The sequence below is a fragment of the Euwallacea fornicatus genome, chromosome 5 (assembly GCF_040115645.1).
Source record: "Euwallacea fornicatus isolate EFF26 chromosome 5, ASM4011564v1, whole genome shotgun sequence".
NCBI lineage: Eukaryota > Metazoa > Arthropoda > Insecta > Coleoptera > Curculionidae > Euwallacea > Euwallacea fornicatus.
Window position 1 is genome coordinate 6,198,859 of NC_089545.1, and position 11,097 is coordinate 6,209,955.

At 40.1% G+C, this 11,097-nt stretch overlaps 2 protein-coding genes across 4 annotated transcripts; one reads left to right on the top strand and one right to left on the bottom strand.

The window, feature by feature from the left end:
- Positions 1–15: 15 nt before the first annotated feature.
- On the bottom strand, positions 16–3,271 carry twy (twitchy). Its single transcript, XM_066281922.1, has 8 exons — positions 3,180–3,271; positions 2,656–3,116; positions 1,689–2,602; positions 1,185–1,639; positions 903–1,135; positions 599–843; positions 209–548; positions 16–161 (listed from the first exon to the last, which is right to left on the bottom strand). Exons 2-8 carry the CDS (start codon positions 2,824–2,826, stop codon positions 84–86), a joined length of 2,436 nt encoding a protein of 811 aa, XP_066138019.1. The 5' UTR covers positions 2,827–3,116; positions 3,180–3,271; the 3' UTR covers positions 16–83.
- A 126-nt stretch (positions 3,272–3,397) lies between these two features.
- Positions 3,398–10,535, top strand: Chd64 (calponin 3). 3 transcript variants are annotated; one of them, XM_066281924.1, is made up of 4 exons: positions 3,398–3,577; positions 8,197–8,333; positions 8,814–9,018; positions 9,801–10,535. In XM_066281924.1, exons 1-4 carry the CDS (start codon positions 3,524–3,526, stop codon positions 9,969–9,971), a joined length of 567 nt encoding a protein of 188 aa, XP_066138021.1. In that variant the 5' UTR covers positions 3,398–3,523; the 3' UTR covers positions 9,972–10,535. The 3 variants fall into 3 exon arrangements, with proteins under 3 accessions (XP_066138021.1, XP_066138020.1, XP_066138022.1); XM_066281923.1 differs by lacking the exon at positions 3,398–3,577 and adding an exon at positions 4,975–5,125; XM_066281925.1 differs by lacking the exon at positions 3,398–3,577 and adding an exon at positions 8,073–8,143.
- Positions 10,536–11,097: the final 562 nt, after the last annotated feature.

Below are 11,097 nucleotides of genomic sequence, written 5' to 3' on the forward strand. Positions count from 1 at the left end.
AGAAAAATTTCCAAGAACTGCTCCCAACTCTGTTTATTGGTCTCTTTTGCATAATTAACTGTATTCTTAACCTATTCCTGGTACTACTGTTTGCTGACCTCGCTATTGAGTTCATCTTCATCAAGGAAAACGGGAAGTTCTATTATGTGTGGATACGGGCTCTAAAACAAACTGTAACCTCCAATTTCGCCTTATTTTTTTCACTTACCGAGTAGGAATTCTTGGAGAACCCTTCGTTTTTGACAGTCAGCTTCTGATTTTCTGCTGTGCACAGCACACAATTGCTATGCAATTTCCCCGAAGTATAGAGGACCAGCCTCTCCTTAGAAAGGAGTAGTTTCTCTTCAGCCAGCTTTTTCTCTCGGTTCGCCAATGACATGGCTTGTGCCTGCAATTCCTGCAACTTCTCCTTGTACCTGTTTTCCAGATATTTGGCCTCCTGAGTTAATCTTTTGTCCTCGTTGCTCTTATGCTGTAAAACTCGTCTGGACTCCTCCAAAGTTTCCTCTCTTTCTATGAGGTCCCGCTCCTTTTCCATCAATTTATTCCTAATAAAGTTTGCTTTATTTACGCACAGAACTCTCAAGAACTTTTCAACCTAAAAGTCTCTAGATCAACTTTCTGCTTCTGCACGAAACTGCGTTCCAAATTCAGTTTCTCAATCAGTTCTCTAGCTACTTGCGCCGCTGTTTGGGCCTCAGTTTTAATTTTCTCGACCTCATAGTTGTTCACTAACTTAGCAGTCACTTGAAGCCGCGATTTTTCCGCTGATAACTGCAGCTTTTCTTCAGTTAATTGCAGTGTTATTTTCTCCTGTTCCGCCAGAAGAGATTCTTTAAGGGTCTGTAGTGAAATTCCTCATAGAGAGCTGTGTAACAGATTGAAGAGTTTTGAATAATTACTTTCAGCTGCTCCCTCTCTCTTTCAATAGAAGATCTGCTGAACTCAATCTCCCTTTCAAAAGCGGCAGTTCTGGCTGCAATAGTAGCGGCCGCCTGTTGCAATGCCCACCGCTCCTCTTGGCAATTCCGGCTCTGTTCCGCAAGTTTCTGCTCTAGCGTCTTCACTAGAGAAATTAGCTGGGAACGGTCGGTCTCAGCTTGATCTCTACATTTCTCCAAAGCAACTCTCATTGCTAAATTGGCGTTAATTTGTTGCTGCTGCAATGTAACATGTCTACTCACCATTAACGTCCCTCTCTTTATTTTCTATGGATCGCTCTCTGGCTAAACTCAAAATATCATAGTCTTTGACTACTTTATCTCGGAGTTGGCCCAATATTTCCTCGTTCCTGTCCAGTTTATCTAGGCTGAAAGAGAGTTTCTGCGACAAATCGGCGCTACCTGAAAACAGCTCGTTTTCTCGGGTGCGTTGCTCGTTGAGTCGTTCCAGTTTATCCAGGAACTCGTTTTTTATATCCGCTATTAAGATGCTTTGGTGCTGCTTGAAAACGTCGATCTCTTCTTTGTGTTGCAAATCTAAATTGCTAAGTTTGTCGGTATAAAACTTAATTTCTTCAATATGTTGAGATTTTAGATTCGCTAATTTATCTTCATGTAATTTGGATGCCGCAGCGATTTCCTCGCTCAAGCGCTGCTCCATACTGTCAGCGGATTTTTCCAGCAAATTTAGCTGCTTCCTGTAAATTTTTTGATAATGTTTATCATAAAAGAGCATAAAAACCATACTTGTAAGATTCCTCCATTAGGAAAAACTCCTCTTCATGCCGTTGCTTCAACGCCTTCACAACTCTGTCTAAACTCCCATCTTCAGTTCTCTGTTGCTCGCCTCTGCTTACACCACTTTTACTGGACCCCTGAAGGGCCAGGTTCCTTATATGCTCATTAATGCGTTCCTGTTGCACCAGCACCTCTTGCTCAATACCTTTCTGCTTCTCAATATATTTGCTCAGAAACAGCTCGAATTGCTGCTCTTGCTTCTGCAGGATTTCGTGCTGTTGATTCCTAATTTCGGACAAACTTTCCTCGTATTTTTTCAGTTGCAGCGAAACTAACAAGAAGGACTCCTGAGCTTGTAAATTGGAAATGTTGGTTTGAAACTGAGAATTTTCAGTTGCAAGAGGAAGAGTGGTGATTTTCTCTTGAGGAGGCTCATTAATGGGCTTTGAAATGGCTTCATTTTTCTTGGGTTGAGCTGTTATGGGGGTCTCAGGGTTGGTTTCCCCCATCAGCCAATCTCGAGTGCTGCTCTGCTTAGTTGAAGTGTTGGCCAGATGTTCAGTTGAAGATGGGCTAGGTGAGCTGAATAACCCCAATACATCTGTGACTGCAGTGTTAGAGCCCCTCCTTCCTCTCCTAGCAAACGAAGCTTCGGGTTTATTAGCGCTAACAGTGTTTTTTTGGTCAGGTGCAGCAGCCTTGCTTTCCTTCAGGATATCTTCAAATGAGGCAGCTTTGGACGGCTGCAATCTCCTGCCCCCTTTAGGCGGCAAGATATCATCGAATAAATCCAAGGGCTTTTTGCTCTCAGTTTTTGCGGGATTTGGCAGAATTTCGTCTAAATTCACAGCAGTCTTCTCAGGACCACTGTTCAACCAGTCGGGTGTCGCTTTTGCTTTCTCAGACTCCAGATCAAAATGAACCTACATTAAGTAAGATTGCAGTGCAGTTTCTTTTCTGATTGGCCACCTCTTACCTTGGGTTTTGATGCTTCCTGCGAACTTGGGACCGTCTTTTTGCCTTCGTCTTCAAACCCGAAGAGGTCTTCGAGGGATTTTTTATCACTAGTTTTTGTCTGCAACTTTTTCCCTAATTTGGGGTCATCGAAGAAACTATCATCTGACTCGAAATCATGGTCTAAGTCCATCTTTTCGATTAATTATCCGTTTACTAGTGAGAACGGTGATGAAGATGTGTTTAGTCAGTGGTCTCCATGGTGACGCCGCGGGGAAAATTTGCGTTCGCCATTCAATCCAGATAATACAGAAGCAGGGCCGGTCTCGGCCACTACACTAGGCTGATTCCCCCCCCCCCCTCCACCGGGGGGCCGTGCTGTACAGAAGCAACTCGGAAAGGTAATTGAAAATTACATAACTGGCGCTTTCGATCACTTGTAGGCAGTTTAACCGTTTCCCATCGACCGGTTTGAGACGGGCCCTATGTAGGTAGGATGAAATGCATTATACAGGGTGTATTAATATGAAACTTTCAAGCACCAACAATTTCGTCAACCAACTCCTTTCTAATGCTAATTCCATTGTGGAGGCTTCAATTCGGCCCTCCGGGGCATAAAGAGTTTTTCCCAGACCATCAGACCCTCTAGACATGGTAGAGGTGCAGATTTGTACTACGCAATTCCACGACACGGTCGTGCCGTCTTTCTCTGTCAGATAAGAAGAAACGGCACGGCGAGCGTGCTCCAAACAAGGAACGGGAATTATTAGTTGTATTCAGTCTAGAAGCGCGGTCCGCACGGTCAACGTAAAAGCACAGAAAGGCGGACGCGGTGTGTTTTGGGAGTTTTGGAGCCAAAACCGGTTTTTCCGAAAAATATTCACGAAAAAATGGCAGCCAACCGGGCAACTAAGAGCGGATTTGCGGCTGAAGCTCAAAGAAAAGTAAGTAATTATTTACCTATCAGCCTGAAAAAAACAGATTTACTGTGGCAAAGAACACATATAGGTAATACAATGGAAAGATTTCTCATGGGTCAAGACTCTCGGTCCTACAGTCGCCACTGCCCACAACACGAACGTGTCAACAGGTGTCTGCTATCGAGCAATGTTGAAATGTAAATTTAACGACTTTTCCTAATTTCCGGTACACGTTTGTTGTCTTGTAGCAGAAAGAAAATGCATTAGACATGCAGTAAAACATTTTTTTCCCTGCTTTCTTTGCAATTGGCATTCGAAATTCCAAGTAACCTGAAATACCCTCGGTCCTGTCTAGCAGGACAGTGATTACTCGAGTACAACATGATAAAGAACAGTTACGGTCATGTAAAATGCTTAATAAGCATTTTAACGCAAGATGCTCAGCAGGATATCCTCTAATTGATTCATTCTCTCCATTGGTGGCTATAGAAACGAGCGTGAAAGTAATATGCACCCTTTGGCTCTCAAAAACAGTTCTTTGTTGCTTATTATCATTAAAGTACAGCATGAAAATAATCGAAAAATATCTTCCTCATGGGACGAGGGGAGAGAACATTCCAACGAATAACGTCAAATCATGTAGTGAAACAATCACTACCCTGTATAATACTGGTAAGCACACGTCATTTTGACATCTTGTAAAAGGAGGTCTTGCGTCCTAATATGTGGGTTCAACGTTGGTCTCCGAGGATGCTCCACTACAACTAGAAGAAACTTGGCGTTGTAAACCACATGTCACATTCCAATTAGATTTTTTTTCGAGCACCTTGTATATTTAATGCGGAATTACAGAAGGGATAAAAACTTATTTTTGAGGTATAAGTGTTTCACGTTGTACGCAGACTAAAATTTGAGGCTTTATGTGGAAAAATTGAGTCAAAATGAACTTTTCATGAATTAGAGAAATATCTGATTTTCTATTAGGTGAATCTCCGTTTTCCTAGCTCTTCCTTTCTCCATCCCTCTCTCGACCTCTTCCTTTCTGTGTCCCTCTCTCTTCCCCATATCCCTTTCTCTCTGTTCTTCTCTTTCTCGGTCGGTCTCTATTTTTCTGTTTACTTTAAGCGCCCTGTATATATCCGAATATTCACTAAGGATTCATATGAAAAAAGTTTTATGTTGTGTCCCTTTACTAAAAGCTCTTAAAGAGATGAAAACCTCACACGCATATTATTGCTAAAGTAAACCAATGACAATAAATGCGTTTTGCTTCTTCAACAATAAATTCTGCACGCTAAGCAAAACCCCTCCCACATGGATATCTCAGCTGGTCTTCAGAATATCTTGCCCATATAAGGTCTATAGCAGTCTTAACTTGACATACATATTGCTCTGAAGTGGGGACCCGGGTTAACTGGGTTGGAATTCGTAAATTTGAGACATTACTTCATGTGCACTTTCCAAGTAAAGGTGGCCGAGTTTCAGTGAAGTGTCCCAAGTTAAGTTACTGCCATGGGTCCAGAGGTGTGCAGAGCCAGCAAGAGCGGATTGGCCGCAGAAACACAGAGAAAAGTAAGAGTTTTCGCTCACTCTGATGTGTTGTTCTATTTAACAGTGGTGATCTAAGAATTTCTCAGTCTTTGATGATTTGATTTATAATTCATGATATGGGCGAGAGTCACCAGACGTCGACGAACCTTGCAAGGTTGGCTGGAACCTTATAATCGCCATAAATAAACTGAACCGATCAAAATTCGCAACAGCACCTTATAAGATGGTGCAGCTTTAGGTGCCAACCGAAGGACCTTGGCCTCGTGTCCCCTTTTCTTTTGCTGGCTGCCAAGTTAACTTTAATTTGAATTTATAATGGCACATGCTCGCATTATGTTTGATTTTGGATTATAGTGCTAATAAACATTCAAATAAGCTAGACAATTCAATTTACTGTAGAGTAAAATAGAGGTCACGCTTAGGATACCCTGTATAAACGATATGTTTAATTAATCTTTAACAGCAGATAAATTGCATTAACATAATTGTGGCTGCATTTTAAGTGTTTTACTTTTTAGCATGAAAGGTCCAATTCCGACCTAAAACGTTTTTATAAGTTACGTCAAAGCGACGTAGTCGAGCAATGACACTCTGCAATTCAAAACAAGAACACGTCATTTTGACGTCATTTTTTAGGAATGTTGTGTAAGAGCAATGGGGGTATGTTTTTTGAGTACAATGTAGTTCGTGCTTGGCTTTGAAACGTCCTGTACATCCAACAGTATTATGTTTATTGTGACAAATGTGCCTATTCGAATAACTTCCGTTAATTAGCTGTGACTGCATTTTAGCACTGGAACAAATAGTCGAATAACTACCATACGAAAGTTCACCATTTTTATATTGGTAAATGGATTAGTTTTGAATACGGTAGAAAGAGAACAGTTTCTGGGCTGGAACCATTAAATGACGCACTATGTTGCAGTGGAGCACCACTAAAATCTGAATTTCGTGGCAGAATGTAACGCTCTAGACCCTGGCTGGGCACGCCACTGGTTCTTCCCCAATAGATGCTCCATTTTTACGGGTCATTGAGAAACTTGAAACTTAATCGTTGGTCAACTTTCGAGACAAAATGTCCACTATTTTTGCTCCCAAAATTTTTCAAAATCCGACTTTAGCGGCAAAAGTTGATACGCTCAACACTGTCTTGGTGCAACACTGTTTAATACCCGATACACGCACCATTTTTATGGGCCATTACGGAACCTTCAATCTAAAAGTTGGTAAATTTGACCATGAAATTTCTATTATTTTTGCTCCCAGCCTTTTTCAAAATTTGATCGTACCAAAATTGATTTTTCTGGCAAAAGTTGTTTTGAGAATTCACATTGCAAACAAGAAATCAGGAAGACCGGTGGCAAAATGACGGTGTTGTGAGTCATGACTTTTCCAATTCGCCTCTCATATGCTCACGAAAATGATATCATAACTCAACGTTCATCTTAGTTGGGGAAAAAATATCATTTATTCAGCTCAATAAACAAGCCAAAAAGCAAATAGCGATTAACGAAGTATCGGCGATAATACTAATATGAGGTCACTGAATATTTTTGAAAATTGTTGTTAGAACTTGTTGAAACATTTATTGTTAGTATTAGATGCGTTATCGGGACGAGCGGAATTCAACGAACTTTATAATGTTTATACGTGAGGCGAGCATTAATTAGAAATTCAAAGCCTTTAGTGTGTCAAGCTTCAAGGAGTTTTTGATTTTTTATTGTAATTAGTGCTCATAGCAAATAGTCCGTTAATTTTACACTCATCTCCAAAGCGAATGACATCACCATTGTTGAATTATAGTGGTACCATCACCATACAATCTCTCTCTCTCTCTCTCTTTCTTTCTCACTCTTTCTCTCTCTCTCTCTCTCTCTCTCTCTCGTTCTCTCTCTCTCTCTCTCTCTCTCTCTTTCTCTCTCTCTCTCTCTTTCTCTCTCTGACTGATTATAGTAAAGTCAATAAGGCTTGAACCGTATCTGAAGGCAAATACATGCTTTCTTATTCCATCTTCATGCAGTCACGTTATTTGCACATATATATATCCTTGCAGTTACGCAAACACTCGAATCTCTTGCTCACTACTTATTCGTCACATTAATATTTGAGTCACACCTCGTATGGCAACTTCCTTTCGATGGCTTAAAAAAGCGGCCAAAGGAAATTATTATAATAAATTAACTTTTTTTAATTGCTCCCATTGCGGCTTCCTGAGGGCGTGAAATGCCTTGCAAATCCGCGAAGACCACTGAAATTCCTATGGAACTTGGTCACAAGGCGCAATAAAGTTTAATTTCGCAACCTTTGAAAATTGTGCTACATTCCGTTTACGGGCCTGCACTTTGTGTAACGCCCGCCAGCGTAGCAACATCTGTTTTATTTTAAACAGCACATTACCATTTGAAGCTGCACTTTGCCTCTGACCGCCACTAAATATCAATTAAATTAACGAGTTATTGTTGATAAAACCTACCCTAAACTGGCTCAGCCGGTTAACTGGACAATCCCGGTTAAATCGATTTTTGTGACCCAGTTTCGAGAGCAGCAACTGAGAGGCTGTGTGGGTGCTGACTGAGTGGAAAATCGTTCGGGGCTTTCCACCATCAGGGAGGTCACCCAGGTTAGACCTCAGTTTGGTTAATGTTATAGATCTCGAGGAGGTCTGCAAGGATGGCCCTATCATGTTTTCCCCTACGTTCCGTAATAAAGCCGCTAGAGGGAATTTACTAGATTCCTTCAATTAGACTTCAAAAATCCCTGATGAAATAGCGAAGGAATTTTTCGTTATACAAAAACTGCGCTCTGCTGATCTTGCATCGCATGAACTTCGATAATAGTTAATCCTGAATTGGGAAAAATATATTTTGCTATTAAATCCCTTTCCGATTTGTTAATTATCTGGATTTATAGGGAGCCATAAAGATTCTCAAATTAGATAATAAACATTTTGTTTTCTTCCAGTTGTTGCCTCACGCGTACTCGTAGTAACTACACGAAATGAGTTCGGATCTGGCATATACGACTAACGTTCGCAAATATGTGCCTCATTCTCTCCCGTAATTAGCGACATTTAATAATTAACTTCCTTTTAGGTTAATGCTAAATACAATGAAGAACTGGCCTCCGAATGTCTAGAGTGGGTGAAAAGCGTCACTGGAGAGGACATAGACACGGCAGGAGACATGGATAATTTCTACGAAGTCCTAAAAGACGGCACGTTATTATGCAAGTAAGTGGTTCACATCCATTAATTTTGTCAGAAAGGGAAAAGTCCAGTCCTGACATAAACATCATCAATCTGGCAACATAAATGTATCCTCTGAAAAAGGCTTTTATCTGTGGCCATGACCAGTTTTTAATCGAATGACATCATACGTAATTATATGAATACATGCGCGAAATCTATCGGCTTATATGGCCTAATGAGTCATTCAGCCGTGTGACAACTGTTTTTGCGGTTTAAAGGGTTTATTTCTAGCATTCCGTTGGTTCAATTCACGGTACCACGAAAGAGGCGCCATAAATGGGAGCCGAATTTAAAATTTTAAAAGATGGTTCAATTTGAAATTTGAAGTTTTTGACAGGGACACACCGGCGTCTGCCTTTTTTCCATAAAGGGGGCTATCATGGGAAATCTGTGTGATCGTCTTCGTCCTCCTTTCTCTAAAAAAACAAAAACGTTTTTAAACTCAGCGGGTTAAATTTTTAGGCTGGCAAACGCCATTCAGCCGGGCGTAATCAAGAAGATCAACGCCACGAAAATGGCTTTCAAATGCATGGAAAACATCAACGCCTTTTTGGATGCGGCCAAGGGCTTCGGGGTGCCTGCCCAAGAAACCTTCCAGACCGTCGATTTATGGGAGAGGCAGAACCTCAATTCCGTGGTCATTTGCCTACAAAGTTTAGGCAGAAAAGTTAGTTCGTAGCAGAATTTAAATGACTAGATCGCTTTTAGCACTCTGTAAATAACACGTTATGATCATAGAGGATTTGATGCATATAATAAAAGCAGTATTGCATGTCTGTACCTATTGCACGTATTATTTTTTATGTCTGTTAATATGTTGTATTGTCTACTAACCCTCAACTAACATAGTGTGTTCCTCCCGTTTTTATTACTGAGTACACAAAGCAGTTAATGCCACTAATGCCATTAGAGTAGAGATTCCGTGGACATAAAAGAAGGAGGAACTCGGCAATTAAAACCCATCAGTAACTATATGTACTGTCGACAAGCATAACTCTGATTTGCTTAATTGACCTTAAATGATAATTATTTCGTTGTATTTGATCACCTCTTTACTAAGCTATGCAATCATTACAAGTAGTTGCATGATGATCACATTATTATTTAAGTTTTTACTACTAATTTTCACTAGTTTCAAATTATTAATACAAAAATGGCGATGAAGCTTAGCAAACGCACTTAAAATAAGGGCCATCTTGGAAAACTTAAAATCCTCCAAGATGACTCCCATTTTAATGGCGCCATTCCATTTTTTTTGGATAGAAAATTTGGAATTTTCTTTTTTAAAAATTTCATACTTTGCAAAGAAAAAAAATTGGCTTCTTTGGTTCGCCATTCCAATTTCACTTGATCTATTGGCGATATATCTATAAACCTTGGAACACTTGCACGCCAAACTCAATACCACCATTGCCCACACTTGCACTGTACGCAACCATAAATTTTCAGGTGGGGAAATACGGAAAACCGAGCATCGGTCCCAAAGAAGCCGAAAAGAACGAACGAGTGTTCTCGGAAGAGAAGCTCAAAGCTGGGCAAACCATCATCGGTCTTCAAATGGGCTCCAACAAAGGTGCCAATCAGTCGGGCATCAATTTCGGCAACACCAGACACATGTAAATACAACGAGGAGTCTTCCGCACTATTGTTGAAGGCCTTTGACACATCTGCAATTACTTAAATCTACAATGTTGTAGTCGATGTTTTTCGAAATGATTATATGGAGACCTAGACTGTAGATGCCTTTCTCGTATATACATAGTGATATTGAGGTAATTTTAAGGGATTTATTATTATTATTTGTCCAGGAGTCAACTTTAAGTTTAAGTTTCACTATTTTTAGACAGTGTTCTCTCTCTCTCTCTCTCTCTTTTTCTCTCTCTTTCGCTCTCTCATGGGTGTGCAGTTTGTACATTTTCTCTCTATGTAAAAAATGAACATTCCATGCAAAAGCAGTTTCAAAAAATTCCAGAATTTATTTATCTTTTAATATGTGAAGAATGTGTATTTATTTTTGTTGATAAGACTTTGTTGGGGAACGACATAAATGTGCCTATAAACCGACCGTTTTCGGGTTGATATTAAAGTTCGTTGGAAAATATTATTCATAGTTACTTACATGTTCAAGTTATTAAGGACCAACTCTAGTAGATACTGGCAGAATAAACTAGTTTCTTTTTTTAAGTCAGGCGCTTTAGTTCCACGCCTTATCACAAACCCCATCACACCCCGTTTTCATCACTCCCTGTAACGAACTCCTTTCAAGTTTAAGGTGCGGACGTTATAAATCACCCTCTATATAATAACGTACAATACTCGGAGGCAAAAAGATAACCGAAGAAAGGGAGAAGTTCTGGCCCTCAATGGAAGTGACAAAAAACCGTCACCATCACGTCAAGAATGACGTTACTAATTTTAGAAAATTCCCTTCAACATTGTTTAAATGAAGATCAATATGCTGCTAAAATCTATTTCGACAGAAACATATCAATAGGCGATCTATAATTGGTTTAGGAATCCCCTGCCATCGCCAAAACTATTATTTTTGGCAACATTAAAAGCGTTCCACCTGGCACCTTTCAAACCATCCCCCATATCGACCACTGAATATTACATGAAAAACCGAAACTTTGCGGCATTGCCAAACAAAACTCGGATTTTTCCCGTAATATACCATCCCTGAATTAACCTTGACAAATTTTTTTTTGGCTCAGAGTTGACCAAAATGTTGATTAAAATATAATTA

Excerpts from the sequence above, each read along its gene's own strand:
- twy (XM_066281922.1), bottom strand. The coding sequence starts at position 2,826 with ATGGACTTAGACCATGATTTCGAGTCAGATGATAGTTTCTTCGATGAC. Across the intron at positions 1,136-1,184 it reads TAAAGAGAGGGACGTTAATG|CAATGAGAGTTGCTTTGGAG; the intron begins GTGAGTAGACAT and ends ACGCCAATTTAG. Across the intron at positions 162-208 it reads TCTCCAAGAATTCCTACTCG|AGCCCGTATCCACACATAAT; the intron begins GTAAGTGAAAAA and ends AGTTTGTTTTAG.
- Chd64 (XM_066281923.1), top strand. The coding sequence starts at position 5,066 with ATGGGTCCAGAGGTGTGCAGAGCCAGCAAGAGCGGATTGGCCGCAGAA. Across the intron at positions 8,334-8,813 it reads GACGGCACGTTATTATGCAA|GCTGGCAAACGCCATTCAGC; the intron begins GTAAGTGGTTCA and ends TTAAATTTTTAG. Across the intron at positions 9,019-9,800 it reads TACAAAGTTTAGGCAGAAAA|GTGGGGAAATACGGAAAACC; the intron begins GTTAGTTCGTAG and ends ATAAATTTTCAG.